Source organism: Salmo trutta, chromosome 13, assembly GCF_901001165.1.
Source record: "Salmo trutta chromosome 13, fSalTru1.1, whole genome shotgun sequence".
In the NCBI taxonomy this organism is placed as follows: Eukaryota; Metazoa; Chordata; class Actinopteri; order Salmoniformes; family Salmonidae; genus Salmo; species Salmo trutta.
The window spans coordinates 29,628,771-29,650,142 of NC_042969.1; the positions used below are offsets into that span (position 1 = coordinate 29,628,771).

Below are 21,372 nucleotides of genomic sequence, written 5' to 3' on the forward strand. Positions count from 1 at the left end.
ATATAATTTATTTTACTAGGCAAGTCAGTAAGGAACAAATTCTTAATGACAGCATAGGAACAGTGGGTTAACTGCCTTGTTCAGAACAACCGATTTTTACTTTGTCAGCTCAGGGATTTGATCTTGCAACCTTCCGGTTACTAGTCCAACACTCTAACCACTAGGCTACCTTCCGCCCCGGCAAGATGTGTGGCCTTCTGTAGGTGTGGTGTGGTGTGATCACGTTGGCTAAATTAATACCTTGCTGCACTGATGCATTGCAAATGTAAAAAACAGGCAGAGAGAAATTAATTCACAATGAATCCCACAGACCTGTCAGTGGCAGTGTCCCAGATAACAATTTGTATTGGTTCGACATCTTATTTTAGCATGTGAAAATACCAAGAAATCTAACCTGTTCTGAAAAAATAATTGAAAGATTGTGGATTATTCATTTTTTTCTACTTTATAAATCAGACGAATTTAACAGACTTGGTGAGAAAGGGCCTTAACTGAAAATAGTCCTTTTGATTGTTATTAATGAGATAGAGTCCAGACACGGTACTTTAGGAAACTTTCTGAATGGACATATAGGCCTATAGAGAGAATCAGTCAACACACATACACACCCCCTGTCAAAGAAGCCACCAGCGAGAGCAAATATTTCTAATTTCCTTAAAACGTATACAAAAAACTAGGCCTACTGTACATTTGGCTTTCTGAAAGTAGGCTATAAGATAATGACCTGACAAGGAAAGGCTTTCTGAAAGTAGGCTATAAGATAATGACCTGACAAGGAAAGGCTTTCTGAAAGTAGGCTGTAAGATAATGACCTGACAAGGAAAGGCTTTCTGAAAGTAGGCTATAAGATAATGACCTGACAAGGAAAGGCTTTCTGAAAGTAGGCTATAAGATAATGACCTGACAAGGAAAGGCTTTCTGAAAGTAGGCTGTAAGATAATGACCTGACAAGGAAAGGCTTTCTGAAAGTAGGCTATAAGATAATGACCTGACAAGGAAAGGCTTTCTGAAAGTAGGCTATAAGATAATGACCTGACAAGGAAAGGCTTTCTGAAAGTAGGCTGTAAGATAATGACTTGACAAGGAAAGGCTTTCTGAAAGTAGGCTATAAGATAATGACCTGACAAGGAAAGGCTTTCTGAAAGTAGGCTATAAGATAATGACCTGACAAGGAAAGGCTTTCTGAAAGTAGGCTATAAGATAATGACCTGACAAGGAAAGGCTTTCTGAAAGTAGGCTATAAGATAATGACCTGACAAGGAAAGGCTTTCTGAAAGTAGGCTATAAGATAATGACCTGACAAGGAAAGGCTTTCTGAAAGTAGGCTGTAAGATAATGACTTGACAAGGAAAGGCTTTCTGAAAGTAGGCTATAAGATAATGACTTGACAAGGAAAGGCTTTCTGAAAGTAGGCTATAAGATAATGACCTGACAAGGAAAGGCTTTCTGAAAGTAGGCTATAAGATAATGACCTGACAAGGAAAGGCTTTCTGAAAGTAGGCTATAAGATAATGACCTGACAAGGAAAGGCTTTCTGAAAGTAGGCTATAAGATAATGACTTGACAAGGAAAGGCTTTCTGAAAGTAGGCTATAAGATAATGACTTGACAAGGAAAGGCTTTCTGAAAGTAGGCTGTAAGATAATGACTTGACAAGGAAAGGCTTTCTGAAAGTAGGCTATAAGATAATGACCTGACAAGGAAAGGCTTTCTGAAAGTAGGCTATAAGATAATGACCTGACAAGGAAAGGCTTTCTGAAAGTAGGCTATAAGATAATGACCTGACAAGGAAAGGCTTTCTGAAAGTAGGCTGTAAGATAATGACCTGACAAGGAAAGGCTTTCTGAAAGTAGGCTGTAAGATAATGACTTGACAAGGAAAGGCTTTCTGAAAGTAGGCTATAAGATAATGACCTGACAAGGAAAGGCTTTCTGAAAGTAGGCTGTAAGATAATGACTTGACAAGGAAAGGCTTTCTGAAAGTAGGCTGTAAGATAATGACCTGACAAGGAAAGGCTTTCTGAAAGTAGGCTATAAGATAATGACCTGACAAGGAAAGGCTTTCTGAAAGTAGGCTGTAAGATAATGACTTGACAAGGAAAGGCTTTCTGAAAGTAGGCTATAAGATAATGACCTGACAAGGAAAGGCTTTCTGAAAGTAGGCTATAAGATAATGACCTGACAAGGAAAGGCTTTCTGAAAGTAGGCTATAAGATAATGACCTGACAAGGAAAGGCTTTCTGAAAGTAGGCTATAAGATAATGACCTGACAAGGAAAGGCTTTCTGAAAGTAGGCTATAAGATAATGACTTGACAAGGAAAGGCTTTCTGAAAGTAGGCTATAAGATAATGACTTGACAAGGAAAGGCTTTCTGAAAGTAGGCTATAAGATAATGACTTGACAAGGAAATTATGAAGGGGACAGCCATGCGATAGTATGAAGATGACATTGACAATCATTAAAACAAATACACACAACATATCCGTTTATTATTTATCAGTGTTGATTAGTCTATGAATTAAGAAAAGATTATCTATCCAATTATACAATGCCGGTTTGGAGAGGATTGGTGCATTGTCAATTTGACACATTAGTGAATTAGTGCATCAGAGCCAGAACAACCTTCCTGAATAATTCATGAATAGTCATACACATCCAACCATTTTTAAAAGAAGACAGACTTATGTATTTACTAGTAAGCAATGAAAATGTGCATTGTATAAAAGAAAGTCTACACATCGAAGAGGTTTTTACTTAAATAGGGAAAGTGTATCTGCATGAAAATAAAGTTAAAAAAAAACATTCAAAAAAATCAATGTAGGCCTTTTTAAAAGGATTCGAAAGTTATTTTCATGGCGGTCTTCATCTATAACCGTCAGTTACACAGTTATTCAATTACCATCACAAGCCCTAGTGTTCGGTGTGTGTGTGTGTTCGGTGTGTTTGTGTGTTCGGTGTGTTTGTGTGTTCGGTGTGTTTGTGTGTTCGGTGTGTTTGTGTGTGCGGTGTGTTTGTGTGTGTGGTGTGTCTGTGTGTGCGGTGTGTCTGTGTGTGCGGTGTGTCTGTGTGTGCGGTGTGTGTGTGTGTGTGCGGTGTGTCTGTGTGTTTGGTGTGTCTGTGTGTGCGGTGTGTGTGTGTGTGTGTGTGTGCGGTGTGTTTGTGTGTGTGGTGTGTCTGTGTGTGCGGTGTGTCTGTGTGTGCGGTGTGTCTGTGTGTGCGGTGTGTTTTTGTGTGTGGTGTGTCTGTGTGTGCGGTGTGTCTGTGTGTGCGGTGTGTTTGTGTGTGCGGTGTGTTTGTGTGTTCGGTGTGTTTGTGTGTGCGGTGTGTTTGTGTGTGCGGTGTGTCTGTGTGTGCGGTGTGTCTGTGTGTGCGGTGTGTCTGTGTGTTCGGTGTGTCTGTGTGTTCGGTGTGTCTGTGTGTTCGGTGTGTCTGTGTGTTCGGTGTGTGTGTGTGCTGTGTGTCTGTGTGTGCGGTGTGTCTGTGTGTTCGGTGTGTCTGTGTGTTCGGTGTGTCTGTGTGTTCGGTGTGTCTGTGTGTTCAGTGTGTCTGTGTGTTCGGTGTGTCTGTGTGTTTGGTGTGTCTGTGTGTTTGGTGTGTCTGTGTGTTTGGTGTGTCTGTGTTCGGTGTGTCTGTGTGTTCGGTGTGTCTGTGTGTTCGGTGTGTCTGTGTTCGGTGTGTCTGTGTGTTCGGTGTGTCTATGTGTCTGTGTGTTTGGTGTGTCTGTGTGTTTGGTGTGTCTGTGTGTTTGGTGTGTCTGTGTGTTTGGTTTCAAGTTTCAAGTTTTAATGTCACATGCACAAGTACAGTGAAATGCCTTTCGTGTGTGTGTGTGTGTTTGTGTGTTTGTGTGCGTGCATGTGTGTTTGTGTATTTGTGTGCGTGCGAGCATGCATGCATGCGTGTGTGCGTGCGTGTCAAAGGCACATAAATACCTGGAAGAGAAACCGGAAAACCATCAACAACATCATACATGCCAAGAGTGTGACTACCTCATGAAGCTGGTTGAGAGAATTCCAAGAGTGTGACTACATCATGAAGCTGGTTGAGAGAATGCCAAGAGTGTGACTACCTCATGAAGCTGGTTGAGAGAATTCCAAGAGTGTGACTACATCATGAAGCTGGTTGAGAGAATGCCAAGAGTGTGACTACCTCATGAAGCTGGTTGAGAGAATGCCAAGAGTGTGACTACCTCATGAAGCTGGCTGAGAGAATGATAAGTGTGACTACCTCATGAAGCTGGTTGAGAGAATGCCAAGAGTGTGACTACCTCATGATGCTGGTTGAGAGAAGGCCAAGAGTGTGCAAAGCTGTCATCAAGGCAAATCGTGGCTACTTTGAAGAATCTCAAATATAAAATCTATTTTAATTTGTTTAACACTTTTTTGGTTACTACATGATTCCAAATGTGTTATTTCATAGTTTTGATGTCTTCACTATTATTCTACAATGTAGAAAATAGTAAAAATAAAGAAAAACCCTTGAATGAGTAGGTGTGTCCAAACTTTTGACTGGTACTGTACATTCACGCAGTCACAAATGACAAGAGAAAGTGATAAAACACCTCTCAAGTCTCACATTTCCCTCTCCATCTCTCCCTCCTTTCATTCTTAATCTATGGTTTATCTCTCTCTTCCTGTCATCCTTCTCTTTCTTTCTCTCTCTCCACCCCTAGTTATGTTCATGTCAGTGCATCTCCACTCCTCGTTATGTTCGTGTCAGTGCAGTTTGACCAGTGGGATTGGCAACTGTCAATTGGAGAGCCATGAGGCGTGTGTATGCCGCCTGCCTGCCTGTCTGTATGTCTTTGTGTGTGTGTGTGTGTGTGTGTGTGTGTGTGTGTGTGTGTGTGTGTGTGTGTGTTGTCTGTGTGTATGTGTCTGCATGTGTCTGTGTGTGTATGTCTGCATGTGTCTGTGAGTGTGTGTGTCTGTACTTTGCGTCTTTCACCACCTAGCGTATCCTTTCTTCTGTTGGGTATTGGAATCGGAGTACAGTTCTCTACAACTAGCTCTCACAGTCTCACGTCTGATTTAGACGTCGGAGTACAGTTCTCTACAACTAGCTCTCACAGTCTCACGTCTGATTTAGACGTCAGAGTACAGTTCCCTACAACTAGCTCTCACAGTCTCATGTCTGATTTAGACGTCAGAGTACAGTTCTCTACAACTAGCTCTCACAGTCTCACGTCTGATTTTGGATTTTCATCCATTTTTCTCAAACATCACATTTCGAAGTTGTTCCAAATGTCAAATATTTAGGGTTGAGTCATTAACTCCGAAGTCTTAAGGTTAGGTATTGTTAGGTTCTAATTATCAGAGTAAGAACTCAGCGGACACTATGAAAGCTCAAACCAAGTTTATTCATCCAAAAGGATCGAACAGCTGAACAGATGACGACATAGTCACACAAGCACTGATATTTAACCCTTTCTCCTATGCTTAGTCTCCTCCTACACATCTGAACATCCAATGCATCTCTGTTGCTAGACAGAACCTTAGTGATATCTGTTCTTCCTCACTTCATCTGACATGACCTCTGCCCCAAAGTGCTCACTCCTCCCCAACTCACGGCTGTCATGGTGACTGGTACCAGACTGTGTCTCTTCTCCTCCCAGAGGATCCCTGATGGCTAACAACAACATATCCTGACGTAATGTAAACGTTATACATTACCCTATCTCCCTCAGTGATATGAATAAGTATATTTGATATTCTCAGAACCCAACAGCCTCAACTCTGAATGGTTAAGGTAAGGTTTAAGGTTGGGATAGGCTTACTTTAAAAAAAATCAAAAACACCTTTCTATCGCTGGATTCAAACTTGCAAGCTTTGGAATCAGGTGCTTACGCCCATCCGACATCCCTGTCCGCGACATCCCTGTCCGCGACATCCCTGTGCGCGACATCCCTGTGCGCGACATCCCTGTCCGCGACATCCCTGTCCGCGACATCCCTGTGCGCGACATCCCCGTCCCTGTCCACATCAAAACCCAAACCTACTTGATGGTAAAAGCATTCACTGTTGCCACACAGACACCCTAGTGGCCGGTTTCCACATCATCCACGTCACTTAGGGGCGGCAGGTAGCCTAGTGGTTATAGCGTTGGGCCAGTAAATGAAAGGTTGCTAGATGGAATCCCTGAGCTGACAAGGTAAAAATCTGTCGTTCTGACCCTGAACAAGGTAGTTAACCAACTGTTCCTAGGCCGTCATTGTAAATATGAATGTGTTTGTAACTGACTTGCCTAGTTAAATAAAAGTTTCATATTTTTTATTTTATTTTTAAATCTCCTGATGTCCTCAGATATGGATGGATATCGAATACTGACTTGTATAATGGGTGACCTGACTGGTTCTCTCTCCCTAAACTAGAGAGCCAGAGTCTTCTGCCGTAAGGGTGGGGACATGAGCTCTATCTTTTATTAGTTACTAGCAAAGCAGACAGAGAGCATTAGCCAACCAATCAATTTGATTGACTCATTGAGTGAGGACTCAACTCCACTCTTTCCCTTCCTTCCTTCCTTCCTTCCTTCCTTCCTTCCTTCCTTCCTTCCTTCCTTCCTTCCTTCCTTCCTTCCTTCCTTCCTTCCTTCCTTCCTTCCTTCCTTCCTTCCTTCCTTCCTTCCTCTCTCTCTCTCTCTCTGTCTTTTAATGTCTGGTTGGAACTAAACCCTGCAGTAACACGCTAGGCCCAGGGAATTGAAGCACATTTACCTCAAACGCTATTGGAAGCTGTTTGTATGTGAGAGTGAAGGAGACAAAAGAGGGCGGGTGTGTTTGCATAGGCGTTTGCCTCTAAAACAGATTAGTAGTTAGGCTTCTGGTACTTCTGGTGCCAGCCTGGTGTGTGTAGGAAGAGGAATGGGAAAACGGTGGTTTGTGTGGTTGTGTGTGTGTGTAGATCTAGCTGGGCGCTATATTTGGCGGTGTGTCTCTCGTTTGAGCCTGTCTCGCCGCCTCGCTGTGAGGAGACCGCCGCTGCGTTTGTCTCCTGGATTATCCACACACACACAGATCCTACACCTTGGGTGTTTAAGCAGCTTTGGCGAACACACTGCAAATCCCCTTTGTTATTTACAATCCTTTTTTCCAGTAGGACAAAAACACTTGGATAATTGAGTCCTCCTACCTTCACTTCTTCATCAAGACTGTGTGTGTGTGTGTGTGTGTGTGTGTGTGTGGGTGTGGGTGTGAGAGAGAGAAAGTTTCCCTTGCCACACACACCTGCACACACACAAAAATGCAGAAAGCAAGCAAGAGGCTTATGTAGCACGATGTTCGTCTCTGAAAATCCACCTCAGGCATTTGAGCATTGTATTGAATAAAGTTGTGCAGTATTGAACAATCAGACACATTTATAGATGTTTCAAAAAGCCCATTAAAGCCCAGCCCAGAGAACATCCAGTTGGCTTGGCCAGGACAAGTCCAGTTTCATCAACCAACACAACACAACACCAACAAACGAATACAGAAGTAGGAAGCAGCATTGGCTCTTTTCATTTGGCCGTACCGGTAGGGAAAGAGATTTACTGTCTCGTGAAACGGCCCTGTGGATTCACAGGCATGAGAAAAGGAGAGCTTGTAAATTCCTGCCGCAGCGGCCGGCGCTCAGATCCCCACTGCATTGATCTGAATGATTAAAACATGCATTAGATGAAATAAGACTAGAGCAGAGCCTGGACATTGATTTAGGATGAAGTGGAAGGGACTGCTTTTATGTCCTGTGTGTGTGTTCATGTGCGTGTGTTTGTTCTGACAAACTGGCAGGCTTCGGGTTCTGTTCATTAAACAACAATGTATCTTAATGAAACAAACAGAATCAAACACAAATGGCTTCGTGTTTGCTAATCAATTCCCCCGTGACACACACACAACACAAAACGCACAAAATACACACTCACTTCCACGTAGCTAAGCTAACTCTTATCTTTATTTACCTGGTTTCCCTCCGTCCCTCCCCCCTCCTCCGTCCCTCCTTCCTTCCTCCCTCCCCCCTCCTCCGTCCCTCCTTCCTTCCTCCCTCCCCCCTCCTCCATCCCTCCTTCCTCCCTCCCCCCTCCTCCGTCCCTTCTTCCTCCCTCCCCCCTCCTCCATCCCTCCTTCCTCCCTCCCCCCTCCATCCCTCCTTCCTCCCCTCCCTCCCTCCCCCTCCTCCATCCTCCCTCCCCTCTCCGCCCTACTACCTCCCCCCCTTCTGTCCCTCCTTCCTCTCCTCCCTCCCTCCCTCTCTCCGTCCCTCCCTCCCTCCTCCTCCATCCTCCCTCCCTTCCCCCTCCCTCCATCCTCCCTCGTACCTCCTTCCCTCCTCCCTCAATTCTCCCTCCCTCCATCCTCCCTCCTACCTCTCTCCATTCTCCCTTCTACCTCCCTCCCTCCTCCCCCCATTCTCCCTCCTACCTCCCTCCCTCCTCCCTCCATCCTCCCTCCCACCTCCATTCCATTCTCCCTCCTACCTCCGTCCCCCCTCCCTCCATTCTCCCTCCTACCTCCCTCCATCCTCCCTCCATTCTCCCTCCTACCTTCCTCCCTCCTCCCTCCATTCTCCCTCCTACCTCCCTCCATCCTCCCTCCATTCTCCCTCCTACCTTCCTCCCTCCTCCCTCCATTCTCCCTCCTACCTCCCTCCATCCTCCCTCCATTCTCCCTCCTACCTCCCTCCCTCCTCCCTCCATTCTCCCTCCTACCTCCCTCCATCCTCCCTCCATTCTCCCTCCTACCTTCCTCCCTCCTCCCTCCATTCTCCCTCCTACCTCCCTCCCTCCTCCCTCCATTCTCCCTCCTACCTCCCTCCATCCTCCCTCCATTCTCCCTCCTACCTCCCTCCATCCTCCCTCCATTCTCCCTCCTACCTCCCTCCTACCTCCCTCCCTCCTCCCTCCATTCTCCCTCCTACCTCCCTCCATCCTCCCTCCATTCTCCCTCCTACCTCCCTCCATCCTCCCTCCATTCTCCCTCCTACCTCCCTCCTACCTCCCTCCCTCCTCCCTCCATTCTCCCTCCTACCTCCCTCCATCCTCCCTCCATTCTCCCTCCTACCTCCCTCCATCCTCCCTCCATTCTCCCTCCTACCTCCCTCCCTCCTCCCTCCATTCTCCCTCCTACCTCCCTCCATCCTCCCTCCATTCTCCCTCCTACCTCCCTCCATCCTCCCTCCATTCTCCCTCCTACCTCCCTCCCTCCTCCCTCCATTCTCCCTCCTACCTCCCTCCCTCCTCCCTCCATTCTCCCTCCTACCTCCCTCCCTCCTCCCTCCATTCTCCCTCCTACCTCCCTCCATCCTCCCTCCATTCTCCCTCCTACCTCCCTCCCTCCTTCCTCCATTCTCCCTCCTACCTCCCTCCATCCTCCCTCCATTCTCTCTCCTACCTCCCTCCCTCCTCCCTCCATTCTCCTCCTACCTCCCTCCCTCCTCCCTCCATTCTCCCTCCTACCTCCCTCCCTCCTCCCTCCATTCTCCCTCCTACCTCCCTCCCTCCTCCCTCCATTCTCCCTCCTACCTCCCTCCCTCCTCCCTCCATTCTCCCTCCTACCTCCCTCCCTCCTCCCTCCATTCTCCCTCCTACCTCCCTCCCTCCTCCCTCCATTCTCCCTCCTACCTCCCTCCCTCCTCCCTCCATTCTCCCTCCTACCTCCCTCCCTCCTCCCTCCATTCTCCCTCCTACCTCCCTCCCTCCTCCCTCCATTCTCCCTCCTACCTCCCTCCCTCCTCCCTCCATTCTCCCTCCTACCTCCCTCCCTCCTCCCTCCATTCTCCCTCCTACCTCCCTCCCTCCTCCCTCCATTCTCCCTCCTACCTCCCTCCCTCCTTCCTCCATTCTCCCTCCTACCTTCCTCCCTCCTTCCTCCATTCTCCCTCCTACCTCCCTCCCTCCTCCCTCCATTCTCCCTCCTACCTCCCTCCCTCCTCCCTCCATTCTCCCTCCTACCTCCCTCCCTCCTCCCTCCATTCTCCCTCCTACCTCCCTCCCTCCTTCCTCCATTCTCCCTCCTACCTCCCTCCATCCTCCCTCCATTCTCCCTCCTACCTCCCTCCCTCCTCCCTCCATTCTCCCTCCTACCTCCCTCCCTCCTCCCTCCATTCTCCCTCCTACCTCCCTCCCTCCTCCCTCCATTCTCCCTCCTACCTCCCTCCCTCCTCCCTCCATTCTCCCTCCTACCTCCCTCCCTCCTCCCTCCATTCTCCCTCCTACCTCCCTCCCTCCTCCCTCCATTCTCCCTCCTACCTCCCTCCCTCCTCCCTCCATTCTCCCTCCTACCTCCCTCCCTCCTCCCTCCATTCTCCCTCCTACCTCCCTCCCTCCTTCCTCCATTCTCCCTCCTACCTCCCTCCCTCCTCCCTCCATTCTCCCTCCTACCTCCCTCCCTCCTCCCTCCATTCTCCCTCCTACCTCCCTCCCTCCTCCCTCCATTCTCCCTCCTACCTCCCTCCCTCCTTCCTCCATTCTCCCTCCTACCTCCCTCCATTCTCCCTCCTACCTTCCTCCCTCCTTCCTCCATTCTCCCTCCTACCTCCCTCCATTCTCCCTCCTATCTCCCTCCTATCTCCCTCCATTCTCCCTCCTACCTCCCTCCCTTTGTCCCTCCCTCCATCCTCCCTCCTATCTCCCTCCATTCTCCCTCCTACCTCCCTCCCTCCATTCTCCCTCCTACCTCCCTCCCTCCCTTTTAATTTTTCAAAACCTTTCAGACTTCACTCATTTCACTGCATCTCAAACAACCGTTAACAGTAGACAGTAATGAAAATCTATTTTTCATGTTCTGAATCTGTAAGCTGGGGCTTTAAAAAATCCTACCCTAGCTAGGGTTGCAAAGTAAGTTTTCCAGAAATCCTGGTTGGATAATTCTGGATTTCACTGCTTATTCCCTCACAATCCTACCAGGATTTCACTGCTTATTCCCTCACAATCCAACCAGGATTTCACTGCTTATTCCCTCACAATCCAACCAGGATTTCACTGCTTATTCCCTCACAATCCAACCAGGATTTCACTGCTTATTCCCTCACAATTCAACCAGGATTTCACTGCTTATTCCCTCACAATTCAACCAGGATTTCACTGCTTATTCCCTCACAATCCAACCAGGATTTCACTGCTTATTCCCTCACAATCCAACCAGGATTTCACTGCTTATTCCCTCACAATCCAACCAGGATTTCACTGCTTATTCCCTCACAATTCAACCAGGATTTCACTGCTTATTCCCTCACAATTCTGGGAGCCTTCCAACCAGGATTTCAGGAAAACCTTTACATTTTGGGAAAGTCATCCCTGCATATTCTGTTTCTGTGTCTGCCCTATAATTTTACTAAACACAACATTTCTGCTGGTGGACCAAAGACAGCCAATCCCTGTTGTGTCCCTTGGGGCCCTTGTCTGGTTGGATCAGGGGGTCTGGTTTGGTTGTGTTTTTCACAGATTGGCCGTTGCCTGGACCGTATTGAATGAAGCTCAGGACCACGCTGTATCATGCGAAAAGTAAAGGGAGATTTAATATAGTTTCTTACATGGCCCTCAGGCTGAAAATAACAAACATATCATAGTATGGGTGACAATACAAAATGATTCCTTACGGAGACACCCTCTCACATGTTCTCCCAGGCCCAGAACCAAGGAGACTTTAAGCCCCACTCCATAGCACCCAAATAAATACACTTCCCCTCTGTCACACGTGCAACTCCTCACATGTGATCAGAGATAAAGGGAGGAGAGAGTAGAAAATGACATCACATACTGTCATTCACACAACACCTGAAGAATAACAGATCAGGGTGTAATGCTGCTTTATATAAACAGTACCAGTCAAAAGTTTGGACACACCTAAACATTCCAGGGTTTTTCTTTATTTTTACTATTTTCTACATTGTAGAATAATAGTGAAGACATCAAAACTATGAAATAACACATATGGAATCATGTAGTAACCAAAAAAGTGACACTGGCAAGTAGAATAAAGGATAAACACACAAACATTCATACATCCACTCTCTCATACTCAGCCCTCCTAACTAACAAGAGATGGCAGGCAACCCGTGAAGACCTCCCTTCACAGTGTTGCTACCTGATTGAGTGTGTAGACTGTGATGCAGGCAGGCAGGCCGGGGTGAGAAGAGCTTTATAGTGTTATAACAGACTGTGATGCAGGCAGGCCGGGGTGAGAAGAGCTTTATAGTGTTATAACAGACTGTGATGCAGGCAGGCCCGGGGTAAGAAGAGCTTTATAGTGTTATAACAGACTGTGATGCAGGCAGGCCCGGGGTAAGAAGAGCTTTATAGTGTTATAACAGACTGTGATGCAGGCAGGACGGGGTGAGAAGAGCTTTATAGTGTTATAACAGACTGTGATGCAGGCAGGACGGGGAGAGAAGAGCTTTATAGTGTTATAACAGACTGTGATGCAGGCAGGACGGGGAGAGAAGAGCTTTATAGTGTTATAACAGACTGTGATGCAGGCAGGACGGGGAGAGAAGAGCTTTATAGTGTTATAACAGACTGTGATGCAGGCAGGACCTGGAGAGAAGAGCTTTATAGTGTTATAACAGACTGTGATGCAGTCAGGACGGGGAGAGAAGAGCTTTATAGTGTTATAACAGACTGTGATGCAGTCAGGACGGGGAGAGAAGAGCTTTATAGTGTTATAACAGACTGTGATGCAGGCAGGACGGGGAGAGAAGAGCTTTATAGTGTTATAACAGACTGTGATGCAGGCAGGCAGGACGGGGAGAGAAGAGCTTTATAGTGTTATAACAGACTGTGATGCAGGCAGGACGGGGAGAGAAGAGCTTTATAGTGTTATAACAGACTGTGATGCAGTCAGGACGGGGAGAGAAGAGCTTTATAGTGTTATAACAGACTGTGATGCAGTCAGGACGGGGAGAGAAGAGCTTTATAGTGTTATAACAGACTGTGATGCAGTCAGGACGGGGAGAGAAGAACTTTATAGTGTTATAACAGACTGTGATGCAGGCAGGACGGGGAGAGAAGAGCTTTATAGTGTTATAACAGACTGTGATGCAGGCAGGCCCGGGGTAAGAAGAGCTTTATAGTGTTATAACAGACTGTGATGCAGGCAGGCCGGGGTGAGAAGAGCTTTATAGTGTTATAACAGACTGTGATGCAGGCAGGCAGGACGGGGAGAGAAGAGCTTTATAGTGTTATAACAGACTGTGATGCAGGCAGGCCCGGGGTAAGAAGAGCTTTATAGTGTTATAACAGACTGTGATGCAGGCAGGCCGGGGTGAGAAGAGCTTTATAGTGTTATAACAGACTGTGATGCAGGCAGGCCGGGGTGAGAAGAGCTTTATAGTGTTATAACAGAATTCATGCCCTGAATGGTGTCATAGAGAGGTACTAACAGGCCTGTAACCACATGGACTTAATACACACACACACACACACACAGACACACACACACACACACACACACACACTTTATATATTAAACAACACTACACAGCAACACCAGTTTAATCTATATGTACCGTTATTTTATCTGTCTGGGTCAGTAAGGAGTTGTTGGAGTGACTGTTTTATTGAAGGGTTATTATACCTCTCTGAGTCAGCAAGGGGTTGTTGGAGTGACTGTTTTATTGAAGGATTAGGGTTATTATAGCTCTGATTCAGCAAGGGGTTGTTGGAGTTACTGTTTTATTGAAGGGTTATTCTGTCTGTCTGAGTCAGTAAGGGGTTGTTGGAGTGACTGTTTTATTGAAGGGTTAGGGTTATTATAGCTCTGAGTCAGCAAGGGGTTGTTGGAGTTACTGTTTTATTGAAGGGTTATTCTATCTGTCTGAGTCAGTAAGGGGTTGTTGGAGGGACTGTTTTATTGAAGGGTTATTCTATCTGTCTGAGTCAGTAAGGGGTTGTTGGAGTGACTGTTTTATTGAAGGGTTATTCTATCTGTCTGAGTCAGTAAGGGGTTGTTGGAGTGACTGTTTTATTGAAGGGTTATTCTATCTGTCTGAGTCAGTAAGGGGTTGTTGGAGTGACTGTTTTATTGAAGGGTTATTCTATCTGTCTGAGTCAGTAAGGGGTTGTTGGAGTGACTGTTTTATTGAAGGGTTATTCTATCTGTCTGAGTCAGTAAGGGGTTGTTGGAGGGACTGTTTTATTGAAGGGTTATTCTATCTGTCTGAGTCAGTAAGGGGTTGTTGGAGTGACTGTTTTATTGAAGGGTTATTCTATCTGTCTGAGTCAGTAAGGGGTTGTTGGAGGGACTGTTATATTGAAGGGTTATTCTATCTGTCTGAGTCAGTAAGGGGTTGTTGGAGTGACTGTTTTATTGAAGGGTTATTCTATCTGTCTGAGTCAGTAAGGGGTTGTTGGAGTGACTGTTTTATTGAAGGGTTATTCTATCTGTCTGAGTCAGTAAGGGGTTGTTGGAGGGACTGTTTTATTGAAGGGTTATTCTATCTGTCTGAGTCAGTAAGGGGTTGTTGGAGGGACTGTTATATTGAAGGGTTATTCTATCTGTCTGAGTCAGTAAGGGGTTGTTGGAGGGACTGTTATATTGAAGGGTTATTCTATCTGTCTGAGTCAGTAAGGGGTTGTTGGAGGGACTGTTATATTGAAGGGTTATTCTATCTGTCTGAGTCAGTAAGGGGTTGTTGGAGGGACTGTTATATTGAAGGGTTATTCTGTCTGTCTGAGTCAGTAAGGGGTTAACCCTCCTTAATAACAATGTGCTGCTGTACAGCAGAGTATTGATCAGATCAGACCGAGAGGGAGAGAGAAGTGGGATTTTAGTACGTGAGTGTGGAGGAGGGCAGTGGTTTTGTGTAGCGTGCATACAAGTGTGTGTGTGCGTGTTTGTGTGTTTGTGTGTAGGTGTTTGTCTGTTTCTGTCTTTCTGTCTTTTTGACTGTCACGTTGCTGCATGCTGCATGCTCATCTTACTGTTTTTCTGTTCTCTTTGTTCTGTTCTTTCTTTCCTTCGTTCCCCCTCTCCCAGCATACCTGGAGGATGATGAGGATGAAGACCCATACAGTGACTGTGTCATCAGTAAGTCTCACTGTGCGTGCGTGCGTGCGTGGGTGTGAGCTTTTTCATGTGTCTACAACAGAGTGGTCTTCTCTCTCCATGTGATTGTTTTCATGATGACCTCTCTCCTTCATCCAGATAATCTATTGCAGCTTGTTTGGAGGGTTGTCCTTGAGTACAGCTTATTTCTATGTGTGTATGTGTGTGTGTGTCTGTGTGTGTTAGGGCTGGGCAGTATACTGTATTTTACAATATGTGACTGACCGGCTCGATTTGGTCTTATCCTCTTGAGGACCCCTTCGAGATACCGGGATTGGTTGGACAACAACCAGTGAGATAGCACGGTGCGAAATTCAAAAGAAAATAATCTCAAAATTTAAATTAAAGTATTATACGGCATTTTAAAGATACTCTACTCGTTAATCCAATCACATTGTCTGATTTCAAAAAGGCTTCACGGTGAAAGCAAAAGATTAGATTATTTTAGCATAGCACCTTAGCAAAAAAAAAAGCCATTTTCCAAGCACGGATAGCCATCACAAAACCAGATATACAGCTAAAATTAAGCACTAACCTTTGACAATCTTCATTAGATGACACTCCTAGGACATCATGTTAGACAATACATGCATTTTTTGTTCGATCAAGTTTATATTTATATCCAAAAACCCATTGGCGCGTGACGTTCAGAAAATGTTTTCTCCCCATAACTCCCGGTGAATAGGCACATTTAATTTACAGAAGAACTCATAAACGTTGATAAAATGTATAACAATTATTTAATTGAATTAGAGTTAATCTACTCCTTTATGCAACTACTTTGTCAGATTTAAAAATAACGTTACGAAAAAAGCACATTGTTCAATATTCTGAGTACAGAACTTAGCCTTCAATGCTAAGCTATACAGTTAGCCTACAACCACGGCGTCGACAAATCTCTAACAATATGTTCGAAATATTTACTTACCTTTGCTGATCTTCGGCGGAATGCACTCGGATGGGCACCCACTTCCACAAGAAATGTTCATTTGTTCTGCAAAGTCCATAATTTGTGTCCAAATACGTCCGTTTTGTTGACCCATCCAGAACACTTTACAATGCCACGTGGCATGGACGCAAATCCATAGACGAAATGTTCAAAGTTCCATTACCGTTTGTAGAAACATGTCAAACGATGTTTACAATCAATCCTTTAGGGTATTTTTTAACGTACAATTGCAATACTTTTACAACCGGGAAATAGGTATTCATCCCAGAAGAAAAATTAAAAAACAACAAAGTCACGTGCATGCGCATCATAAGACACCTCTCCTCAGACTGGCCAGTGATTGACTGAGCCATAATTTTCTGCCCGGTAACAGATGACGGTTGAAACCAGTTCCTAAAGATTGTTGACAGCCAATGGAAGAGTTAGGAGGTGCAACGTAAATCCTATGTCACTGTAGTTTTTCAAGGGATTCAAAACAAAAACTACATTTCCAATTTTTCCAACTTCCTGATTCAATTTTTCTCTGTTTTTTTGCCTGCCATATGAGTTCTGTTATACTCACAGACACCATTCAAACAGTTTTAGAAACTTCAGAGTGTTTTCTATCCAAATCTACTATTTTCTGGGCCATAGTAGTAACCTGTTTAAATTGGGTACGTTTTTCATCCGGCCGTGAAAATACTGCCCCCTAGCCCCAACAGGTTTTAAACTGTATGAAAATTTGAAATGTTGTTTTTTAAATTGGATAAAAGTAGAGACTCAAAGCTAGAAAATGGTATATCATACACTACAGTTGAGGAACAATGGGAAAGTAATTCTGCTTTGAAAGTTAATAAACTTGTAACCTCACTTTTGTGAAAATGGCCTTTGAATGTTTTGGTGCCTACTGGAGGACTCTCATTTGTCTACACCCATTCAGTATTGTTCACACTCTCTTAAGCCTTAGCCCCACCCATCTCTTTAAGGATTCACATGTGAGGCCATGTACTAAACAACCAAAGATTAAGACTAAAGGCTGGGTTACACCACGTCTATTGACTGTTGTCTCAGTGACACCATGAACATTCTATTGTCATCTGACATCAAACTTGTCGTTGTCGTTATGAAAAAGTATAAACACAAAAACTACAAGCTGCATGACATCAGCAGCCTGGTGGTCCATCATAGCATAACTGGTATATTTTAACACCAATAAATGCACCCGTTAAACAATGTATTTAGAATCTGTCAATCTACCAAACCAGGCAACTAAAAGCAACTTTCTAAACAACGTTTTGGTTAGTTTGTAGCTTGTTAGCTATGTAGCTAATGTTAAGCTAGCTGGCTAGCTAGTTCAAATAATGACCATATCATATAGCTGACAATGTCTTCACTTTATCTCATTTGTATTCATTATTAAAGGAAATAAACTCAAAACAAGATCATTATTTACAAGTTAATTGCGCTGCAATTACAGAAAATAGCGTACGGTTGTGAGTGATACAGAAGGTGTAAACGGTTCAGTGAAATGGTTACTTGAATAGTGCAGTCTTTTGTTTAGACATGTAGTTTGCTAGCTAGCTAGCTGAACAATGAGCCATAATCCCAACATAATGTAACTACCATTCATGAATCTGCAGGTAGCTAACCTACCAGTTTCAGCAGCTAGCTAACATTGGGCTATAACTAGCAATGCAAATGGCTAAGAGATACAAATAATATTACTACACAGAATATACAGGTAACTTTAGCTAGCGAGCCAGCCAGCTCTCATCAGCTAGCTAACAGTATGCTTTAACTTGCAATGAAAACTACTTTCTGACAAAATGTTCTTTATTTTTACTATTTTATACATTGCAGAATTATAGTGAAGAGATCAAAACTATGAAATAACATATGGAATTATGTAGTAAACAAAAAAGTGTTAAACAAATCAAAATATATTTTCTATTTGAGATTCCTCAAATAGCCACCCTTTGCCTTGATGACAGATTTGCACACTCTTGGCATTCTCTCAACCAGCTTCAACTGAAATGCTTTTCCAACGGTCTTGAAGGAGTTCCCACATACGCTGAGCACTTGTTGGCAGCTTTTCCTTCACTCTGCAGTCCGACTCATCCCAAACCATCTCAATTTGGTTGCGGTCAGGTGATTGTGGAGGCCAGGTCATCTGATGCAGTACTCCATCACTCTCCTTCTTGGACAAATAGCCCTTACACAGCCTGGAGGTGTGTTGGGTCATTGTCCTGTTGAAAAACAAATGAAAGTCCCACTAAGCCCAAACCATATGGGATGGCTTATCGCTGCAGAATGCTGTGGTAACCATGCTGGTTAAGTGTGCCTTGAATTCTAAACAAATCACAGTGTCACCAGCAAAGCAACCCCACACCATAACACCTCCTCCTCCATGCTTTGCGGTGGGAAATATACATGCGGAGATCATCTGTTCACCCACACCGCGTCTCACAAAGAAACAGCAGTTGGAATCAAAAATCTCCAATTTGGACTCCAGACCAAAGGACACATTGGCACAAGTCTAATGTCCATTGCTCGTGTTTCTTGGCCCAAGCAAGTATCTTCTTATTATTGGTGTCCTTTAGTAGTGGTTTCTTTGCAACAATTCGATCATAAAGGCCTGATTCACGCAGTCTCCTCTGAACAGTTGAGATGTGTTACTTGAACTCTGTGAAGAATTTATGTGGGTTGCAATTTCTGAGGCTGGTAACTCAAATGAACTTATCCTCTGCAGCAGAGGTAACTCTGGGTCTTCCACTCCTGTGGCGGTCCTCATGAGAGGCAGTTTCATCATTGCACTTGATGGTTTTTGTGACTGCACTTGAAGTGCCTTCATAAGTTCTTAAAGTTTTCCGTATTGACTGACCTTCATGTCTTAATGTAATGATAGACTGTCATTTCTCTTTGCTTATCTGAGATGTTCTTGCCATAATATGGACTTTGTCTTTTACCAAATAGGGCTATCTTCTGTATACCACCCCTACCTTGTCACAACACAACTGATTGGCTCAAACGCATGAAGAAGGAAAGAAATTCCACAAATCAACTTTTTTCCATGCAGGGGGAGGGGGGACAATGCAAATAATCTGGGTTGCCTTTTGATTAGGTGTTCAGGAGTCTTATGGCTTGGGGGTAGAAGCTGTTTATAAGCCTCTTGGACCTAGACTTGGCGCTCCGGTACCACTTGCCGTGCGGTAGCAAAGAGAACAGTCTATGACTAGGGTGGCTGGAGTCTTTGACAATTTTTAGGGCCTTCCTCTGACACTGCCTGGTATAGAGGTCCTGGATGGCAGGGAGCTTGGCCCCAGTGATGTACTGGGCCATTCGCACTACCCTCTGTAGTGCCTTGCAGTCAGAGGTCGAGCAGTTGCCATACCAGGCAGTGATGTAACCAGTCAGGATGCTCTCGATGGTGCAGCTGTAAAACATTTCGAGGATCTGAGGACCCATGCCAAATCTTTTCAGGCTCCTGAGGAGGAATAGGTTTTGACGTTGCCTTCTTCACCACTGTCTTGGTGTGCTTGGACCATGTTAATTTGTTGGTTATGTGGACACCACGGAACTTGAAGCTCTCAACCTGCTTCACTGCAGTCTCGTTGATGAGGATGGGGGCGTGCTATGTCCTCTTTTTCCTGTAGTCCACAATCATCTCTTTTGTCTTGGTCACATTGAGGGAGAGGTTGTTGTCCTGGTACCACTCAGCCAGGTCTCTGACCTCCTCCCTATAGGTTGTCTCGTCGTTGTCGGTGATCAGGACTACTTAATTATGGTGTTGGAGTCGTGTCTTGCCATGCAGTCATGAGTGAACAGGGAGTACAGGAGGGGTCTGAGCACACACCAATGAGGGGCGCCTGTGTTGAGGATCAGCATGGCGGATGTGTTGTTACCTAGCCTTACCACCTGGGGGTGGCCCGTCAGGAAGTCCAGGATCCAGTTGCAGAGGGAGGTGTTTGGTCCCAGGGTCCTTAGATTATTGATGAGCTTTGAGGGCACTATGGTGTTGAACGCTGAGCTGTAGTCAATGAATAGCATTCTGACATTGGTGTTCCTTTTGTCCAGTTGGGAAAGGGCAGTGTGGAGTGCAATAGAGATTGCACCATCTCTGGATCTATTGGTGCGGTATGCAAATTGGAGTGGGTCTAGGGTTTCTGGGATAATGGTGTTGATGTGAGCCATGACAAGCCTTTCAAAGCATTTCATGGCTACAGACGTGAGTGCTATGGGTCAGTAGTCATTTAGGCAGGTTACCTTAGTGTTCTTGGGCACAGGCACTATGGTGGTCTGCTTAAAACATGTTGGTATTACAAACTCGGACAGGGAAAGGTTTAAAATGTCACTGAAGACACGTGCCAGTTGGTCAGCGCATGCTCGCAGTACACGTCCTGGTTATCCGTCTTGCCCTGCGGATTTGTGAATGTTGACCTGTTTAAAGGTCTTACTCACACAGCTGGTGCTCTCATGCATGTTTCAGTGTTATTTGCCTCCAAGCGAGCATAGAAGTAGTTTATTTCGTCTGGTAGGCTTGTGTCACTGGACAGCTCTCGGCTGTGCTTCCCTTTGTAGTCTGTAATGGTTTGCAAGCCCTGCCACATCCAACGAGTATCAGAGCCGGTGTAATATGACTCGATCTTAGTCCTGTATTGACGCTTTGCCTGTTTGATGGTTCGTCGGAGGGCATAGCGGGATTTCTTATAAGCTTCCGGGTTAGAGTCCCGCTCCTTGAAAGCGGCAGCTCTAGCCTTTAACTCAGTGCAATGTTGCCTGTAGTCCATGGCTTCTGGTTGGGGTATGTACGTTCGTTCACTGTGGGGGTGACATCATAAATGCACTTATTGATGAAGCCATTGACTGATGTGGTGTACTCCTCAATGCCATTGGAGGAATCCCGGAACATTGTCCAGTCTGTGCTAGCAAAACAGTCCTGTAGCTTAGTATCTGCTTCATCTGACCACTTTTTTATTGATCTTGTCACTGGTGCTTCCTGCTTTAATTTTTGCTTGTATGCAGGAATCAGGAAAATAGAATTATGATCAGATTTGCCAAATGGAGGGCAAGGGAGAGTTTTGTATGCGTCTCTGTGTGTGGAGTAAAGGTGGTCCAGAGTTTTTATTCCTCTTGTTGCACATTTAATATGCTGATAGAAATTTGGTGAAACGGATTTAAGTTTCCCTGCATTAAAGTTCACGGCTACTAGGAGCGCCTCCCCTGGGTGAGCGTTTTCTTGTTTGCTAAAGGTGGAATTCAGCTCATTCAATGCTGTCTTAGTGCCAGCCTCTGACTCTGGTGGTATGTAAACATGAAGAAAAAAAAGTGGTCTATAGCGTATCATGAGATACTCTACCTCAGGCGAGCAATAGCTTGAGACTTCCTTAGATATCATGCACCAGCTGTTATTTACAAAAATACATAGCCCG

General features: G+C 45.2%; 1 protein-coding gene across 1 annotated transcript in view; it reads left to right on the top strand.

Moving 5' to 3' along the window:
* The window catches only part of LOC115206742 (teneurin-2-like), a 166,905-nt gene that overhangs the window by 117,170 nt on the left and 28,363 nt on the right, over nucleotides 1-21,372 (top strand). The window contains exon 4 of the mRNA XM_029773949.1: nucleotides 14,947-14,997. Within this exon, the coding sequence (XP_029629809.1) occupies nucleotides 14,947-14,997 (51 nt within the window). The remainder of the gene's footprint in view (nucleotides 1-14,946; nucleotides 14,998-21,372) is intronic.